Source organism: Dendrobates tinctorius, unplaced genomic scaffold, assembly GCF_039654945.1.
Source record: "Dendrobates tinctorius isolate UK_male_01 unplaced genomic scaffold, ASM3965494v1 ptg000059l, whole genome shotgun sequence".
NCBI classification, from domain to species: domain Eukaryota; kingdom Metazoa; phylum Chordata; class Amphibia; order Anura; family Dendrobatidae; genus Dendrobates; species Dendrobates tinctorius.
Genome location: NW_027361727.1, coordinates 11300981 through 11322082, shown reverse-complemented (window position 1 = coordinate 11322082; position 21102 = coordinate 11300981). Strand labels below are relative to the sequence as shown.

At 48.1% G+C, this 21102-nt stretch overlaps 1 protein-coding gene across 5 annotated transcripts in view; it reads right to left on the bottom strand.

Annotated features, from left to right (window-relative positions):
* SBF2 (SET binding factor 2) overlaps nt 1–21102 on the bottom strand; it is a 312854-nt gene that overhangs the window by 16200 nt on the left and 275552 nt on the right. For 2 of the 5 annotated variants that reach the window (XM_073578400.1, XM_073578402.1), the window contains exons 24-33: nt 17582–17757; nt 17265–17401; nt 16486–16681; nt 16095–16291; nt 15640–15780; nt 11450–11545; nt 6666–6850; nt 2544–2720; nt 2006–2107; nt 1391–1576 (exon numbers count right to left, since the gene is read on the bottom strand). In XM_073578400.1, the coding sequence (XP_073434501.1) occupies nt 1391–1576; nt 2006–2107; nt 2544–2720; nt 6666–6850; nt 11450–11545; nt 15640–15780; nt 16095–16291; nt 16486–16681; nt 17265–17401; nt 17582–17757 (1593 nt within the window). Of the gene's footprint in view, nt 1–1390; nt 1577–2005; nt 2108–2543; nt 2721–6665; nt 6851–8269; nt 8339–11449; nt 11546–15639; nt 15781–16094; nt 16292–16485; nt 16682–17264; nt 17402–17581; nt 17758–21102 lie in introns of all 5 variants that reach the window. The other 3 variants (XM_073578404.1, XM_073578401.1, XM_073578403.1) reach the window with 3 other exon arrangements.

Sequence of the window (21102 nt, the reverse complement as noted above, 5' to 3'; positions counted from 1 at the left end):
CGCAACATGTCTGCATCTAAAATCCGCAACATGTCTGCATCTAAAATCCGCAACATGTCTGCATCTAAAATCCGCAACATGTCTGCATCTAAAATCCGCAACATGTCTGCATCTAAAATCCGCAACATGTCTGCATCTAAAATCCGCAACATGTCTGCATCTAAAATCCGCAACATGTCTGCATCTAAAATCCGCAACATGTCTGCATCTAAAATCCGCAACGTCTGCATCTAAAATCCGCAACGTCTGCATCTAAAATCCGCAACATGTCTGCATCTAAAATCCGCAACATGTCTGCATCTAAAATCCGCAACATGTCTGCATCTAAAATCCGCAACATGTCTGCATCTAAAATCCGCAACATGTCTGCATCTAAAATCCGCAACATGTCTGCATCTAAAATCCGCAACATGTCTGCATCTAAAATCCGCAAAATGTCTGCATCTAAAATCCCCAACATTTCAGCATCTAAAATCCCCAACATTTCAGCATCTAAAATCCCCAACATTTCAGCATCTAAAATCCCCAACATTTCAGCATCTAAAATCCCCAACATTTCAGCATCTAAAATCCCCAACATTTCTGCATCTAAAATCCGCAACATTTCTGCATCTAAAATATGCAACATGTTTGCATCTAAAATCGGCAACTAAAATCGGCAACATTTCTGTAACTAAAATCCGCAACATTTCTGCAACTAAAATCCGCCACATTTCTGCAACTAAAATCCGCAACATTTCTGCAACTAAAATCCACAACATTTCTGCAACTAAAATCCGCAACATTTCTGCAACTAAAATCTATGCGTTTGTTCCATAATTATTCTTGCGTTTTTATGTGCAATTTTTTTCTTGCATAAAATGCACCAAAACAATGAAAGATCAGCGTGATAACTTACTTAGGGTCCTTAAATGAAACACATGGGAAAAATAAATCACCAAAAAGGAGAGTCTCAGGACCAGAAACTGACATTCTGCAAATTTAAGAAACGCAACAAAAAGCCAATTTCTGCATGGATTTCGTGCAAACCAGAAACCACCGTACGTGGGTGAGATTATGTGCAGAAAATCTGCACCAAATAGGCAATGTGTGAACCACCCAGCCTATAATTCTGTAGTGGCAGAATTGTAAATGCTGCTTTGGATGTGACTGGAGACATACTGTACCTGGAAATTTGTAAAAACAAAGTTAACAGGGTTTCAGGCCTTGCTGGAGACCAGTTCTTGTTCGACGCATTGTATGGAGCTGCACCAGTTACATTAGGCCTTCAATGATCGAGGTGGTGCCGGGAGTCCGACCTCCATCAATCTGATATTGATGACCTCTCCACAAAACCCAGCGTTGTGTGAACAGCCATCCCTGCAATAAAAAGTTCCCAAAATACTCTCACCTGATGGACACAGTCCAGGAACTGCAGGAAGATGGGCACGAATCCGCTGCCTTGGCTGCTGAGTGACAGGTTGGAGCGCTGGCTGAATTTATGGCCGAAAGAAAGCCATTCCTTCTCTATCAACATGCGGAAGCCATCGAGGGTGCGGTAAAAGGGGTCTCCAAAGAGTTGCACCAGAGAGATGATCTGCGGGATAAAGCCTACAATAAACAGCAATCCTGGACTCGTCCTCATCTATCAAATCATCACCTCTGCCACTTCTCAGCTACAACAGCTCCTTGGAAAGCTGGGTAGTAAGAAAAATAGCTGCCATATCCTCTCCCACTTCTGTATTAATGGCATATTCAAATTAAGGTCCCAAAAAAGTTCAGCAGGAAGCGCGACTGAAGTTGTACCAGAGACTGCAATGGCTGTCACCCAGCTTTCCCAGAAAAAGACGTCTTTTTTTCCTGTAGTTTTAGTTATATCTGGTCCTTTGGAAAGGCTGAGTGACAACCCAAATGACTGCCATCACAGTGGCACTAACACCGGTAACTCCCACAATCCTATTTAACCTGTCAAATTAGTGACCCCGTCCTCTGGTTTGGGGGTGGGGGGGTAGTCGGATGGGTTTACCTGGGTGGTGATGTCCCATCCGTCCTCCAGACTGACCATCACGGAGGAGCCGCATTCCAGGAGCTCGGATATGATGACCGACAACTGGATTATTCTGTGTATCTGTGGAATACACACACAGCACGTGAGCAAAGGAAAGAACAATAGACAGTAAAATTCCAATAATCTGCCATCAGATGGACCCGGTGTGTGCCGATCAGAGGATGGTTGTAGAAAAGTATAAGTATGAAATCTGCTGCTCTCCTAGGATAAGGGGATTACAGGTGGAGCGGAGAGGTCGGGAGGAAGGAGAGGAGGGTCTGCAGGATACATGGTAGAGGTGGTATTAGAGTATTTAAGTACATTCGTCATGACACCTTCCTACATCCAGGAGATCAGAATATAGCATGAACGAGGAGTCTTCCAGCAAGTCTCCAGTTATGAGAGCAGAGATGAAGGAGTATAAAGCATGGTGGACAGCTGATATACACAGTGTATAGGTAATAAAGTCACGGTACTGTACTACATTCAGGAGATCTGAACAAAGCATGAAAATCACCTGCAGGAACCACTCAGAGTCTCCAAGTGACTTGAAAAAAGTGGCATCGGAGTCCCCGGGCACGCTGCTGGGCACACAGGCTCTCATCAACTTCTTAAAACTTGCTTTCACCTGGCGGTTGTCACCAAACTCGACGGGAACAAACTCACAATTCAGAGCAAACTCGAACTTAAAGCCCTGATGGAGGAAAGTACAGATGTTCATTATACAGAGAGGGCGACATCCCACTGCATCACCCTGCAACACATTACGCCACCCTGCAAAACTATGCACCACTGTGTCACCCTACAACACATTGTGCCGCCCTGTAACACATTACATCACCCTGCAACACCATGCACCACTGTGTCACACCCTACAACACATTACGCCACCCTGCAACACATTAGGTCACCCTGCAACACCATGCACCACTGTGTCACCATACAACACATTATGCCACCCTGCAACACATTGTGCCGCCCTGCAACACATTAGGTCACCCTGCAACACCATGCACCACTGTGCCACCCTGCAACACATTGTGCCGCCCTGCAACACATTAGGTCACCCTGCAAAACCATGCACCACTGTGTCACCCTACAACACATTGTGCCGCCCTGCAACACATTACGCCACCCTGCAAAACCATGCACCACTGTGTCACCCTACAACACATTGTGCCGCCCTGTAACACATTACATCACCCTGCAACACCATGCACCACTGTGTCACACCCTACAACACATTACGCCACCCTGCAACACATTAGGTCACCCTGCAACACCATGCACCACTGTGCCACCCTGCAACACATTGTGCCGCCCTGCAACACATTAGGTCACCCTGCAAAACCATGCACCACTGTGTCACCCTACAACACATTGTGCCGCCCTGCAACACATTACGTCACCCTGCAACACCATGCACCACTGTGTCACACCCTACAACACATTACGCCACCCTGCAACACATTAGGTCACCCTGCAACACCATGCACCACTGTGTCACCATACAACACATTATGCCGCCCTGCAACACATTAGGTCACCCTGCAACAACCATGCACCACTGTGTCACCATACAACACATTATGACACCCTGCAACACATTGTGCCGCCCTGCAACACATTAGGTCACCCTGCAACACCATGCACCACTGTGCCACCCTGCAACACATTGTGCCGCCCTGCAACACATTAGGTCACCCTGCAAAACCATGCACCACTGTGTCACCCTACAACACATTGTGCCGCCCTGCAACACATTACGTCACCCTGCAACACCATGCACCACTGTGTCACACCCTACAACACATTACGCCACCCTGCAACACATTAGGTCACCCTGCAACACCATGCACCACTGTGTCACCATACAACACATTATGCCGCCCTGCAACACATTAGGTCACCCTGCAACAACCATGCACCACTGTGTCACCATACAACACATTGTGCCGCCCTGCAACACATTACGCCACCCTGCAACACCATACAACACATTACGCCACCCTGCAACACATTGTGCCGCCCTGCAACACATTACGCCACCCTGCAACACATTACGCCACCCTGCAACACCATGCACCACTGTGTCACCATACAACACATTATGCCACCCTGCAACACATTGTGCCGCCCTGCAACACATTAGGTCACCCTGCAACACCAAGCACCACTGTGTCACCCTACAACACATTGTGCCGCCCTGCAACACATTACGTCACCCTGCAACACCATGCACCACTGTGTCACCCTACTACACATTGTGCCGCCCTGCAACACATTACGTCACCCTGCAACACCATGCACCACTGTGTCACCCTACTACACATTGTGCCGCCCTGCAACACATTACGCCTCCCTACAACACATTACGTCACCCTGCAACACATTAGGTCACCCTGCAACATCATGCACCACTGTGTCACCATACAACACATTATGCCACCCTGCAACACATTACGCCACCCTGCAACACCATGCACCACTGTGTCACCCTACAACACATTGTGCCGCTCTGCACCACCCCGCAAAATTGTACTACCCTGCAACAGCCCAAATCATGTAGTGCCACCCTGCAACACTGTACCATCCTACAACCTGACACCACCCTGCAACACATTGCACAACACCGCAACACTCCGTAGCATGCAGCGCCACCCTGCAACACTGTGCAACCCTACAACACCAAGCAGCACCACCCTGCAACACCAGGCAGCACAACCCCGCAACACTGTGCCACCGTACAACACCCCTGATCATGCAGTGCCAGCCTGCAACACTGAGCACCCTACAACACCACCACGCATCATGCAGTGCCACCCTGTAACACTGTACCACCCTACAACACCCATCATGCAGTGCCAGCCTGCAACAATGTGCCACCCTACAAATGCCTGCATCATGCAGTGCCACCCTGCAACACCCCACATCATGCTGCACCACCTCAAACCCCCTTGCAACACTGACATACCCTGAAGCATGCCTTGTCACCCTACAACACTGCGCCACCCGCATAATGCTGTGCCGCTATGCAACCTACTGTGAGACCCTGCAACGTTCTGTGCCTCGCTACAAAACTGCACCACCCTACAACAAACTGTGCCACCCCTGCAACATTATGCATCTGCAAGTACTATGCGGAAACTATAGAAAGTCAGACAATGAATGATCTATTTTGTACATCCTGACAATTCTGCAGTTCCCACTTTGCGACGTATCTAAGTTACATCACCTCTTCCACTCTAGTCACTTCTAAAGCTAAACCCGTATCTCTGCTGGTCAGCAAAGAGCAGATGAACGTCAGACCTAAGCTGCTCTAGGATAGGACTGCAGAGCATCAATTTCAAAGCAGCTTTGGATGTGAATGGAGAAAATGACTTGAAGCACCTAAAAATGACCAAAAGCCGATGAGCAGCCCTCTATCACATGGAGAGCTGCCATCTTTACCATTTTACATTTATGAGTGGTGTGTACATAGGAAGCTGCTTCCTGTCCTATAAATTGTCCCTGCCGAGCTGCAGACCTGGTATGTAAAGCAAATCTATAAGATAAATGATGGCTGTCGGAATGGACGCGGTCTCCATAACAAACATACAGTGCGGGGATCGCCACTTAATAAATGTCAGTAAGGAGCCAGAAAGGCCACGGGGCCAGAGATGTTTCACATAGCTACACCTTAAACGACAGGCGGGAATAATGGGTCGCTGCCAGGAGTGGCACTGGGAGTGATCGCCGGTCGCCTGGAGATTATATCCTTGTTTATTATAATACAGCGAGATAATGGATTACTCTTCTGAAGTGGACGGGACCCCCGAGAGAGCCGCCGCTGACCTCAGATTACAAAACTATACCCATATCCTGGTCTCTCCGGGATTTCGGCACCTGTCGCCATTCACTGATCTTGGAAATGACGATTCTATTACAAAGTAGCTTTTATAAATCTGAGGGTACTGTCCACCTTTAGGCTAAGCCACCGGTGGGTGACGTCCTTCCCTTCTAAAAAGAGGAAAGGACATCGGGCTCCACATGGAGAAAGTTTTGATTTTAGGAATTTTTGCTGCTGATGTTCTTGGACCGAGGTCATAAAATGAAAGTGATAGGAAGAATGTCACACGAGGAGGAGCAACGTCCTGCAGGCTTGGCGGGTTAAGAATATGGGTCGTGGGATCATCGAGTTGTGTATGTAAGCGGAGGCTGATGGTACTGAGCGCTGGTCGCCGCTGCTATGCGGGGAATGTGCTGATAAGGTCTAGTGCAGGGGCCGAGACACCCTACAGCTCCGCCAGAGAGGACACGGCTCTGCGTACTAACTAGCTGGACGATATACATGGCGGAGCATCCAATAATCACCTGGATTATACGCTGTACGCCTCTGCTGGCTGACAACTCATAACGGAACCACTATAGTGCCAAAATGGGGTGTCAGCTAGATAGCCAAGGGCAACATAGCAATCTGCACTGTTATGCGGTTGTAACTTCTCCTTTCCTTAAGTTTCTCCATTCTTTACACTGCAGGCAAAATAGACAATGCAAAATCTACGGGACCCAACATTCACTCCATGCGGATAATGCTGCACAAGCTGCGCCCTATGAACAGAACAATCGGGTGCCATTATATTCAGAGATCGCTTCTTACCCTCAGCTGAGATTTCTCTCCAAAGATATATAGGGCAGCCTGGCGCTTTAACAGCTGATTCTGCAGGGTGGTGTGGTCCGTGTAAGACGGGGTGTGATCCTTTCCCGCAAGCCGAGCGCCAACATCCACCAATGGTGTTTGGGTGGTGATAAGGCGGTTGCTGGAGCGCAGACTGGCCCAAACACCTGGACACAAGAGGAAGAATTAGCGAACGGCAATAGCAAGAATAGTTTGTAGACTGAGGCCAGCCAGGCAGTTAGCAGGGAGCAATGCCACCCTGGTACTAATGCCTGACAGGCAGGCAGTGCTAGTCAATGGATCCAGAGCAATGCCAGGCCGGAGGGGAGTGGTTGGCGTCAGGCGGCCGGAGGGGAGTGGTGGGCGTCAGGCGGCCGGAGGGGAGTGGTGGGCGTCAGGCGGCCGGAGGGGAGTGGTGGCCGCCAGGCGGCCGGAGGGGAGTGGTGGCCGCCAGGCGGCCGGAGGGGAGTGGTGGGCGTCAGGCGGCCGGAGGGGAGTGGTGGGCGTCAGGCGGCCGGAGGGGAGTGGTGGGCGTCAGGCGGCCGGAGGGGAGTGGTGGGCGTCAGGCGGCCGGAGGGGAGTGATGGCAGCAAGAGAACCAGAGCACTAAGAGTGCTAAGTTAAAGGCCAAGAGCAATGTCAGCAAGAGCTGGTGAAGAGCGACACTGTAGGCAGATACCCACCCACAGTACGCCTCTAATGCAATGCAAAAATGCAAGTCTGTTTTTGGATGTAGAGCAATATGGCCGCGTTTCAGGAAAAAATTGTCAGTTTGACAGTGATATTCAGGACTATGGAGATGTTGTGTGACAGCCCTTTACCATCTATGACCATGGTCTTCCCAGAGGATTACTTGAGGGCTTCCAATTAGGCTCTATTCATAACCCTCGATTCTGCCAATGCGGTCCATTGGGAATAACGGTAGCCCAGGAATCCCTTTCAGTGGTGGTGGACACCATTACTGCTCCCACAGTGGTAGTGCACACAGGTTTCCTAGACTTCAAAGTGGCAAAATCCTCCAAATGTGAAGCTGGGGATGTATTAATTCATAATCATGGTCAAATAGGACGAATCCCAACCTAACAGAACGTGTTCTGGTGATACATTAATGTGGCGACCATCAATCCTCCATGGTAGAACCGATCTCAACATGTGATTTAATGGATATAACAAATCTGTCCTGGTGGTTATTGTGCACACGGTGGCCGTAAATTAGCATGGAGTGTGAGGCACAAGCACATATGCTTCTAAGTACTTTTGAACACTCCTACATCAACCACTGTCCAGAGTGAATTGTGCGGGGGGGGGGGTGCATAGAGGAGTCTTAAAAACTGTCATTATTTTGGTGCAGACTATAAGGGTACATGAACATCAACAAGGAGGGGATTAATAACGAGAAATCATGTAACTGGGCCAGTGAGTTGGTGAAAAATTTTAATCTCCCCCAATCCTGTGCGTGGCTTCCCTCCTGTTATCTATGGCTGCTTCAGGCACTACATTAGGATGACATGTTGGGGTGGGGGGGGTCCTAAATGTGATGAAAATGATGATGAAGGGGACTGGCGGTGACCGTCCGGGGCAGATACCTGTATTCTGTATCCTTTCCTTAGCTGTGAGATGTGTCTGTGAGAAGAGCTTATCCCTGTACCCCAGAACTTGTCACAAGAAGAGGAGGAAAGAAAGTGAGAAAGTTACAGATTAGAGCAGATCACACAGAAGAACCGTAAGGACAAAGACCACGGCAAGCCAAGGAGCTGCAGACAGCAGAAAAAAAATCAATGAAAAACGTCAAATAATATATGTATTAAAAAAGGGATAAATTAAGTCATTTAATTCACAATAAGGATTAGTAATATTATTATTGTCATTACTGGAACAATTGTTACCAACCAGAAAAGTAATAATTACCAAAAGGTTTAATAAATATTAATAACAAGTGATAAAAACAAATCAGGGGTAACAATAATATTAATACTATGCGGTTTATTTTAATAAACTTTTAAAACTGTAAAGTTTTTGTTTCTATTATTTTGTTCATCTGCTTTTTAGACTTGGGTAATTAAATAATATCCGACAACATCAATGGTGACAATGTCTGTGTGTCAGTAGTTGACGTCCACATTTTTTTTTTTTTTTTTATAAATTCTTAAAGCCAAAATAATCTTTACTATTATGTTAAAGTAGAAGTCCAGCATTTTTTATTGCCTCTTCCGTTAGCCATCATTAAATTGTGTACAGTGTGTGCATTATAGTACTTATCCATTGTAGCTGTCTGCCGTTTCCAGCGCTGCTCCGGCCCTTCTTCTACATCATGTGACCGCAGCGGAGATGAGCCCGATCACTGCAGTCTTCTGTTTTACCAGAAGTCACTTTCTCAAAGTACGTCTATGAACGAGGCTCATAGTGCGAGTTGGTAAACAGGGATTTTTGTGTACTCACGGTAAAATCCTTTTCTCCGAGCCACTCAATGGGGAGAGTTGCGGTAACATGACGCAGGAGAGCAATAGAGCAGCGCTAAAAACGGCAGAAGACAGACACCGATATTTATTTTAATGCACCCACAGATTATTGATGACTAATGGAGGGAGCAAAAAAAAAAAAACTGCTCCTTTAAATGCAGACTCTGGTGCCACTAAGGGTGAGTGGGAAGCTGGCAGTCCTTTTCTAAGGTCGGGATCAGACAGTTGTATTTCACAGTCTGAATACAGACCGCACTGCCCAGACTGATTGTGTGTCTCCTTTATATATGTCTATTAGGCTGTAAAATGGGGTCAGGAGATCTGCGGCCAATATGGGCAATGCAGTGATGATGAGGATGATGGAAGTTGGAGATGATGACGTCATTGGTTGTATGGGATTTATAGGAACAGATTGTTACGTGGATTGTCCGGGCAGGTGAACGAAAAACCAGTGAGTGATAAATGGGAATGGGGAGACGAGACACAAATGTCATTCTCTTTCCTTTCCAGCTGGATCCACACAATGGAATTAACTTCAGTAAAGAAGAAAAAATCCTCCTAAAACAGTCATCTGCAGGCTGCGATGGGCAGAACATGCTGGGTGTAGTAGTTCCCCAACAAATGAAGAGCCACAAGCTGTATAACATACAGCATTAATAATTCAACTAATGCGGATCCAGACTGGTCAGCGCTGGTTTACTGATTGTTTGAGTATTTTTTTTAACATGATTTCCACCTAAAATATCAATTTTCAACATAAGTTACTGTCAAGAAGAATGACCACTACACAGTGTACGGAGCTGGGCTGCAGTACCAGAGAATGACCACTACACAGTGTACGGAGCTGAGCTGCAGTACCCGAGAAGGACCACTACACAGTGTACAGAGCTGAGCTGCAGTACCCAAGAACGGCCACTACACAGTGTACGGAGCTCAGCTGATGTACAAGAGAACGGCCACTACACAGTGTGCGGAGCTCAGCTACAGTACCCGAGAACGTCCACTACATAGTGTATGAAGTTGAGCTGCAGTGCCTGAGAATGGCCATTACACAGTGTATGGAGCTCAGCTGCTGTACCAGAGAATGGCCACTACACAGTGTACGAAGCTCAGCTGCTGAATCAGAGAACGGCCACTACACAGTGTACAGAGCTGAGCTGCTGTAACAGAGAACGACCACTACACAGTGTATGGAGTTGAGCTGCAGTACCAGAGAACGGCTACTACACAGTGTATGGAGTTGAGCTGCAGTACCAGAGAACGGCCACATCACAGTGTATGGAGTTGAGCTGCAGTACCAGTGAACGGCCACTACACAGTGTATGGAGCTCAGCTGCAGTACCAGTGAACGGCCACTACACAGTGTACGGAGCTCAGCTGCTGTACCAGAGAACTGCCACTACACAGTGTACGGAGCTGAGCTGCTGTACCAGAGAACGGCCACTACACAGTGTATGGAGCTCAGCTGCAGTACCAGAGAGCAGCCACTACACAGTGTACGGAGCTCAGCTGCTGTATCATTGAACAGCCATTACATAGTGTACAGAGCTCAGCTGCTGTACCAGAGAACGGCCACTACAGTGTACGGAGCTCAGCTGCTGTATCAGAGAACAGCCACTATATAGTGTATGGAGCTCAGCTGCTGTACCAGAGAACTGCCACTACACAGTGTACGGAGCTCAACTGCTGTACCAGAGAACGGCCGCTACACAATGTATTTAGCTCAGCTGCTGTACCAGAGAACTGCCACTACACAATGTACGGAGCTCAGCTGCTGTACCAGAGAACGGCCACTACACAGTGTATGGAGCTCAGCTGCAGTGCCTGAGAATGGCCACTACACAGTGTATGGAGCTCAGCTGCTGTACCCAAGGACAGCCACTACACAGTGTAAGGAGCTCAGCTGCTGTACCAGAGAACGGCCACTACACAGTGTCTGTACACTGAGCTCCATTCACGGATTACATTTTGCCACTGCAGGAATTAATCTATGGGAGTGCTGGATCCCAGCAGATCAGATATTGACAAAATGTAAACAGCCAGGAAAGTGCCTTTAAATATTACATTTGGATGTTTTCCTTCTTTAAATGTGTGTGTTCCTGGGAAAGCTGGGTGGCAAACAATGGGGACCATTTGAGCAACTATATGAGGAGCACTTAAACTTTCCTTTTTGAGGCTGTAATGCAGTCAGGGAACATGACATTATTAAAAGGGCTGTCCAGTACCATCTGCTGCAGCAATGGACGTCCCACTGGATGGGATTCTCATAAAAAGAGTTTGTAGCCATGGTGGCTCTCACTTACTAACCTCCTCGGGAAAAGCTATTGGACGGACTGCCATCCAAGTGTCTTGGCACAACAAGCTTAACCCCGCCGCTCATTCGGGAGCTCTTTCTCGTGCTGCCTGAAGTCAGTGAAACACACGGACAGTTAAAAACAGTGAAAAAACTAATAACATGGAAAAAATAAACCAAAACAGGTTAAATACAAGACAAAACATGGGATGAGAATGTTACAATCGGGACATGTGACGGTTCTGATCCCCCCCCTCCCCCATCGCTGGTGGGTTTCCCCCATGGGAATCGTTAGATGGGACAATTAATGGATTATGGCTCTATATGTTAGGGAAAGCCAAGCATGCGTGATTTCTGCAGGGCTATGGTTTCCCAGCGAAGAGGACGAATCGCGGAAGGAAGAGCTAAGCTGATTAAAGTTTTAAGTCTGCAACTTTCCCAGTCACGAGTCTCCACTGCCACGCACCCACATTACCTTCTAGTGAACCGGACCCCCATCACATGATCCCTGCAGGCTGGTAGAGCCCATACCCAGAAATATAAGGACCCCAACCGCACCCAGGTACTAATATCCCACATACACTGCAGTCATCGCTATCAGAGAATCATTCACTAATAATTGTCTATAAGATGGGACTGGCAGCAGGTTGCTCCCTAAATCTCAAAATGGGAAGATCCCATCACCACCATAGGAGCCACTGAGGTCCAAGGATAAAAGCCACCGCCAGATATGAACATTGTTTCTCTATCACTTCATTGGGGGACACAGGAAACCGTGGGTGTATGCTGCTGCAACTCGGAGGCTGACACTAGGCAAATAACTTATCTCCTCCCCCCAGGAGGGTACACGCACCGACCCGCACAAAGCCATCAGTTTTAGATTAGTGTCAGTAGGAGGCAGACAGTGGTCTGGACCAAGGTCCATTTCTTTCTTAGGTTTTGTTGTGTTTTATTAATGATTTCCCTTTTTCTTTCAGATACAGCTTGTGAGGGCAACAGAGCGGAGCTGTGTTACTCTAATCTCCCACCTAGAAAGAAAGGTTGCAACAACAAATGCCAGTCTGCTCGGTTGGGGAACAGTTTCTCAAGACCTAACAGTCCAGGAACGATGGAACGCTCAAGAATCATCCCTTCCCATCAACATTCTGGAACTCCGACCAATCTTCCTTGTCGTGCTTCACTGGCAAAACCAGCCCGTCCTATAAGAGTCCAATCTGACAATGCCACAGTGGTGGCATACATCAACAACCAAGGAGGAACTTGAAGTCGAGCAGTGATGTCAAAAGTGGATCAGATCCGGTCATGGAAGGTATCGGCAATCTCAGTGGTACACATCCCAAGAGTGGACAACTGAGCCGCCGATTTTCTCAGACAAGAGGGTCTCGTCACCGGCGAATGGTACCTGAATTCGTCGGTCTTCCACAAGATCTGTCTCAGATGGGAACTCCCAACATCGATCTCATGGCATCCTAAAGGTTCCCCAGTTTGTATCCAGATGTCGCGATCAGCTCTGATGCTCTGGCAATTCGCTGGTCCCAGTTCTCCCTCCCATATCAGTTTCATCCTCTTCCGATGATCCTCAGGCTGGTCAAGAAGATCAAGGTGGAGGGAGTGCCAGTCACACTCGTTGCTCCGGACTGGCCCAGAAGTAATCAATCTCCTTGAGGACACTCAGTGGAAACTTCTGGATTTTCCAGATCACAAAGCCCTCTATTCCACCAGAATTATCAATCGCTCAATTTAACGGCATGGCTGTTGAAGCCGTAGTACTGAGGTCCACCGGTTTCTCCGATCAGGTTATTCAGACCACGATTAGAGCCAGGAAGCCTTCTTTCTCTCGCATTTACCTCCCCCCCCCATAAATGGAAGGCCTTTATCCGCTGGTGAGAATCTAACCAGCTTCGCACTCACGATTTTTTCTCTGCAATCTCTTTTGGCATTTTTGCAGTTGGTTCTTGAATCTGGCTTGGTCCTCAGTTCCCTTAAGGGTCAAGTTTCAGCGCTTTCCATTCTGTTTCAGCAGAATCTAGCGTCCCAATCGCAGATCAGGACCTTCCTTCAGGGAGTGGCACACTCCGTTCCCCCTTACAGGCCTCCGGTAGAACCTTGAGATCTCAACTTAGTTATGGATGTCCTTCAGGAGTCCCCATTTGAACTGCTAAGAGAAAGCTCATTCTCCTTCCTCTCCTGGTAGCTATCACCTCAATCAGACTAATGTCTGAACTCACTGCTTTTTCTTGCCATTCCCCCTACCTGGGTTTCCACCACGGCAAGGTGGTCCTGCGTCCGATCCCATCCTTTCTCCCTAAGGTGGTTTCCTGTTTTCACTTCAATGAAGACATCATATTTCCTTTGTTTTGAATGTATCCCTCACCCTCAGGAGTTGTCACTAAACAAAATGAACCTTCATCTCTACTTTTCCAGAATGGAGCCCTTCAGACGAGTGGATTCTTGGTTCGTAATTGCCAAAGGTCCTCGAAGAGGCCTCTGTGCTTCCAGGGCTATTATTGCCCGTTGGATTAGTTCTGCCATCCTATCTGATAAGGGACAGTGTGCGTCCACTCAGGGTAACGTCTCACTCGCTCTTGCAGTGGGGGCCTCCTGTGCCACCCAACAAAAGGCATCGGCCTTGCAGCTTTGCCAAGCTGCAACATGGTCTTCCATTTATACCTTTGCAAAGTTCTAAAGGGTTCACTCCTATACCTTGTCAGATGCGAACCTTGGTAGAAAGGTCCTGCAGACTTGAGGGTACTGTTTTTTCACCCACCCTTGGGACCAATTTTGAACATCCCATGGTTTCCTGTGTCCCCAATGAAGCGATAGAAAAATGTAGATTTTGGGTACATACTGTAAAATTTATTTATTGGAGGCTTCATTGGGGGACACTGCACCCACCATTGTATAAGGTTCTCTTGCTTTTCAACTATGTTTTTTCCTCTATATTGCTTCTCCTACTGCTTTCTCACTAACTAGTTATCTTCGTGCCAGTCAGTGGGGTGTACACTGAAGGGGAGGAGGTAACTATTTCTGCCTAGTGACAGCAACATACATGCATGCTTTCCTGTGTCCCCCAAAAAAGACTCAGAGAAAGATTTTACGATGAGTTCCCAAAATTTTCGTTTTAATCTTACGCAGTTTTTCATTTTCATATTTCTTAGTTTTTTTTAATGCAGCCTGCGGGTTAAAGAATGGAGGCTTTCTTTAGGGTTACGTCCAAAGATGCATACACAGTGCCCTGCTTTAAAAGGTGTTCTTTTTCTATTTCAGATATTCCTTTACTCTCATTTATACACTAGTGTATGTTTACTGAATATCTATATATCTAGTATTTACCTAGGAGATAGAGTACCATTCTTTATACTGTAGACTGCATCGCATGTTAGTGCAATTTTATGGACCTTAAATTGCATCCTGTAATATACTCCAGAGCTGCACTCACTATTCTGCTGGTGCAGTCACTGTGTACATACATTTACTGATCCTGTACTGATCCCTAAGTTACACCCTGTATTATACTCCAGAGCTGCGCTCAATATTCTGCTGGTGTAGTCACTGTGTACATACATTACATTACTGATCCGGAGTTACACCCTGTATTATACTCCAGAGCTGCGCTCACTATTCTGCTGGTACAGTCACTGTGTACATACATTACATTAATGATCCTGAGTTACATCCTGTATTATACCCCAGAGCTGCGCTCACTGTTCTGCTGGTGCAGTCACTGTGTACATACATTACATTACTGATCCTGATTTACATCCTGTATTATACCCCAGAGATGCACTCACTATTCTGCTGGTGCAGTCACTGTGTACATACATTAAATTACTGATCCTGTACTGATTCGGCGTTACATCCTGTATTATACCCCAGAGCTGCACTCACTATTCTGCTGGTGCAGTCACTGTGTACATACATTACTGATCCTGAGTTACATCCTGTATTATACCCCAGAGCTGCACTCACTATTCTGCTCGTGCAGTCACTGTGTACATACATTACTTATCCTGAGTTACATCCTGTATTATACTCCAGAGGTGCACTCACTATTCTGCTGGTGCAGTCACTGTGTACACACATTAAATTACTAATCCTGTACTGATCCCGGGTTACATCCTGCATTATACTCCAGAGCTGAACTCACTATTCTACTCCCTTTTAAAACCTTCCGGGGGATTGGAGACTTTTGCGTCAGACGTACCTGGTGACAGCGCCAGCGTGGGCCGTATAGTGAGGGTGCTGTTGCCATTCATTTTGTAGTGGACACAGATGGCGTTCAGCAGGGCTTGGAGGTATTTCTCCTGCTCGATGCTACTTGATGATTCTAGAGAAGAGGCCGGAGCTGACAAGATGACAGAATGGGATAAATGATTATATGGCCACAAGCAGCCGCACAGCATAGGCTCCATTCTCTTCAGTTCACACCAATGTCCCAGGACACAAATATTCAGCCCCAGACAGGGACCGCTTTCACTATTTACAAGAATATTCCGTTAATCTGGTATGTATAGGATCTCATTCATAAAAGATTCTGGATTATCAGATGATCATACAAAAAAAAACAAAAAACAGAAAAAAACATGATCTAACAATTCTAGGCAGGAAACAAGTGCCAGACTATCAGGATTTCTAGATTATCAGGATCCCATCACTCACCGGCCGTGTGCGTATTCTGAGATTTAAAGAGACCAACGACCGTTTTCCCGTGGAAGCCTCCGGACCGGAGTAAAATGGCGTTTGTTTTGGGGTTTTTCCAGGAAACGACCGGAAGCCTCTGGTGGCGGTAACAACGTGCAACCTTCTGCAAGCTGCTGTCCTGCACCGACTGCGGCACTACCAGGAGGCCAGGGTAGCTACAAGAGAAAGGAACGTAAACTCATTGTTTAAGGTCATACTCCAGTTGGCGGTCACCCAGATTTCGCAGACCTCTGACCGGGCAAAATCACCTGTGTCTATCACCTGTGCCTCGGGGGATCTGAGGGTCGGGTCAGTGGTCGGAGGATACAAGTGAAAAATAAAAAGCACAAAGATAAAGGGGGTCACGCACCTCCTACACAGGGAGTACATTCGGTTCATGGCAGTCACGCGGAAGTGTTCGGATTTCATCCTTGTGGAGCTGTTATTGATGGTCCCCAGGGCGAGGCGTTGGTAGTCCCGAAAGCAAGCGCGCTCCACCAGCTGCTCCATCGTTGACTTCTCCGTCGCTTTCAGCGTTGCACTCGGCAGCTCGTTATCATCGGAAACTAAAGTGAAACATTAGAACAAATCCTCAGCAGTAGAGCAACACCCGGCTGCGGCCACTGTAGAAAGGATGGCGATGCTGTGCTCCAGCAGCGTCTGAGAACTTCTCGCTGCCGCACCGATCGGATATTAATGGCTTAGGGATAGGCCATCAATAACAACATTTAATGGCCGAACACTTAAAGCTTTAATTACATACAACTAGAAGCTCCCTTTAAATTGTGGAACGTATAGCTTGGTAGGAAGGTTTGCTAGCACTTGTAGTTCAGCAGTCATCCAAGGGTCCAACAATGTGCAATCATTTCCATGACTGGCTGCTGCATTTAGAGGATTCCTATTCCTTCATCACTGACAGTCCAGGCAGTATTATTACAGATAATTAGTGTAATTGTGCCTGGTCACTGACCCCTCTCCGCCGAACTCTCTCGACCCGTCAGTAGGGGAGGTTGCGCTCCAGAATGGTGGAAGCCGCCAACTACTTAATGTGCTCTTGGCTCAGGCTCTGTAGTGAACACACTGACAGTCGTTTTCTGTACTCATCTCTCACTCTCTAGTCCAAATTTATGAAAGAATCTAATTCAATACCAGAGATGTCATCGTCCTCGTTACGGTTCCCGCGTTCCTCCAATATCGTTCCAGTTTTCTTCTTCGCCACGTACGGGCGCCCGATGGTCATTTTTCCAGCCCGTTTCGCCCCCTTGACGATTGTTTTGGAGAGAGTCCTAAAAACATGACCATGGGTCAGATTATTCAGGCTGAAGAAGTGCACTGATGAAACTGCCAGCAGACTGTCCCAAACACTACATTGTCCGACTGAAGAGATCCAGTAAGTCCTGTCATATTACACACTGGAATTTTTACACCCGTTCTGTGGCCTGTGAGATAACTGTAGGACTTGTTACCTGAATGAGGTGTTTTTTTCCTTCTGCTTTGGTAAAATGATGGCTGGAGCCGCCTGTCCTGCTGCAAAGGCAAACATGCTGAAGATGGACACTGGATAGCGGAACTTCATCAGCTGCTTCTTAAACAGATCCACCATCTCGGGGCTAACCTCTTCATCAAATGCTACTTTGATTAACTACAGGGAAATAATTAGGAATAATTGGGGGGGGGAAGATAAAAAAAAAAAAAAAAAAGTGAGTCCACGCAACACGGGCACTGGGAGTTGACCTCGCTGCCTGTAAAGAAGCCATGGACCAAAAGTCAGAACTTATACATTATATTTCAAGATATCTTCTGCTTCCAAAGATAACGTTATCGCACCCCATGGATAACGTTATCGCCCCCACTTTAAAACTTTTGCCCAGTGCAAACCTTTTTAAAGAGCAGAACCTGTAGGAAGACCTCTGCCGGGAGGAACAGTGCAATATGGCCGGGGGCGATGAGCTGCAGCAACCCTGAAATACTGACGACTGTCACAATAACACTAGAGCCCCATATGCAAAAATGACTTCATATTGAGAATTGTCACCCACCCCCACATAAAGGATGACGGTCTCATAATTTAGGAGGGGTGTACACTACTTAAGAAACAAGGATTTTTGTGATAACTCACCGTAAAATCCTTTTCTCCAAGACTTTCATTGGGGGACACAGGTACTGTGGGTGTATGCTACTGCCGCCTGGAGGCTGACACTAAGTGAAAAAAAGGTTAGCTCCTCGTCCACCGTATACACCCTCACCCCGATTGCGGGCATAAACCAGTTTGGTGCAAAATCAGTAAGAGATCAAACAAAAATCAAGAGCCGCCTGGCTATCAGGGTGGGTGCTGTGTCCCCCAATGAGCGTCTCGAAGAAAAAGATTTTATGGTGAGTTATCACAAAAATCCATGTTTCTCCTTCGCCTAATTGGGGGACACAGGTACTGTGGGACGTCCCAAAGCAGTCCCTGGGTGGGAAGTTGACTCACCGATCCAAGCTACATGCACCTCCTGTCTAAAGGTGCGCCACTGCTGCTTGGAGAATCCTTCTACCCAGGCTCGCATGCGCTGAAGCCTGAGAATGGATATCGCAATGTTTGGCAAATGTGTGCAGGCTGGACCAGGTTGCTGCCTTGCAAACTTGTTCTGCCGATGCCTGGTGTCGAAGAGCCCAAGAGGCGCCCACCGCCCGAGTAGAGTGTGCTCTGATCCCTGCTGGGGCTGGTGCGCCTCTGATACGGTAAGACTCTTGAATAGTCAACCAAATCCACCTGGCTGGCTATGGTCGATTTTGAGGCAGCGAGTCCCTTCCTGCGACCTTCAGGAAGCATGAACAGCGCATTGGCCTGACGAAAGGGTGCCGTCCGCGACACGTACCTCCTGAGTGCTCTCACCAGGTCCAACGTATGAAGGGCCTTTTCCACACGGTGTACCGGTACCAGACAAAAAGAGGGCAAGATAATATCCTCATTGATGTGGAACGAGGAAACGACCTTTGGTAAAAAAAGGAGGAGCTGGTCTAAGAACCACCTTATCTTTGTGAAAAGTGAGAAACGGAGCTCGACAAGATAGAGATGCCAGCTCCGAGACCCGCCTGATTGATGTTATAGCTACGAGGCACGCCACCTTCCAGGAAAGGTATAACAAAGACATCCTGTAACGGTTCAAATGGATCTTCCTGCAGAACACTTAGGAACAGGTTAAGGTCACAGGCGTCCATAGACGCCTTATAGGGAGGTACCAAGTGGGAGATCCCTTGGATGAAAGTCTTTACCTGCAAATTGGTAGCAATCCTGCGCTGAAAAAGGATGTATAAATCCGATATCTGTCTCTTGAGAGAACTGGGGGCCAAGCCTGAGTCTAAGCCCGACTGGAGAAAGGCCAAGATGTTAGGGATAGAGAATCTCAGTGGAGAACAACCGCGACTTCGACACCATGAAAAGAAAACTTTCCAGGTGTGGTGGTAAATTCATGCCGAGGTAGGCTTCCGAGCGCTAATCATTGTAGCAACCATTTTGCGCCCAAACCCGCGCCTGAGTTAGAATCAAAGATTCAACGGCCAAGCCGTCAAACACAGGCCCCTGAGTTCGGGTGGCAGATCGGCCCCTGAGAAAGTAGATCCGGGCGCTCTGGCAGTCACCATGGGACGTCGGCAAGCAGCTGCACTAGATCTGTGTACCACACCCGACGGGGCCAGTCTGGGGCCAGCAGAATCACTGGAACCCCTTCTGCCTTGATCTTCTTGATGACCCTCGGGAGTAGTGGCAGCAGGGGAAATAGGTATGGGAGGCGAAACTGGTTCCATGGCAGAACCAGCACATCCACGGCGATTGCCTGCGGGTCCCGGGACCAAGCTAAAAATGTAGGCAGCTTGGCGTTCACCCTGGAGGCAAATCTGCCGAAAGACCTCGGGGTGCAGTGACCATTCCCCTGCCGGCTGAGGAAGTCTGCTGCCCAGTTCTCTAGGCCCGGGATGTGGACTGCCGAGATTACCGAGTGGTTCCTCTGGGCCCAGCGGAGGACGTGCCCTAACTCGCGCATGGTTGCCCTGCTGCAGGTGCCCCCTTGGTGATTTATGTAAGCCACCGCAGTGGCGTTTTCCGACTGAATCTGGACGGGGCGGCCTGCTAGGAGGTGATGAAAATGTTGTAGAGTTAGCCGGATTGCCCATATCTCCAACAGGTTGATCGGGAGTCGTGCCTCCTGTGGCGACCACCATCCTTGGGTCGTGTGGTGGCGAAAAACCGCTCCCCAGCCGAGGAGGCTGGCGTCGGTTGTGACCACCAGCCACTGGTCCGGGGGAACTGATCGTCCACCAGTCGAGTGACTGTCTATCCTGGGAGGACAACCGACATCGGTGATCGAGCGTGAACGGTTTCTTGTCCCAGGATGACCAGAGGGCTTGCTGCAGGGGGCGAAGATGGAACTGGGCGAACGGGGTCGCTTCCATTGCCGTCACCAATTTTCCTAGAATCCTCATGCAGAAATGGATGGTGTGAGGGAGTGGCTGGCAAAGTATCCGAACTCCCTGCCGGAGAGCTAGGGCCTTGTCTCGAGGGAGAATTACCAACCCTTGGAAAGTGTCGAAGATCATCCCTAAAAAGGAAATCCTCTGGGCTGGGACAAGTGATGACTTTTTTACGTTGACCAACCACCCTAAGTGGGCAAGAGTATCTAGCGTGATGCTGACACTTTCCTCGCATGCCCGCCTTGAAGGGCCCTTGATCAAAAGGTCGTCCAAGTAGGGCAACACGACTATGCCCCGGGCGTGCAGGATGGCCATGGGGACTGCTATGACCTTTGTGAACACTCTGGGGGCGGTGGCTAGCCCGAAGGGCAGTGCTGTGAATTGAAAATGTAGACCGTTTATGGCGAAGCGCAGAAATCTTTGATGTGGAAGGAAAATGGGGATATGTAGATAGGCGTCCTGGATATCGATAGAGGCCAAGTATTCCCCTGCCCCATTGCCGATATGACTGAATGGAGAGACTCCACCCGGAAAT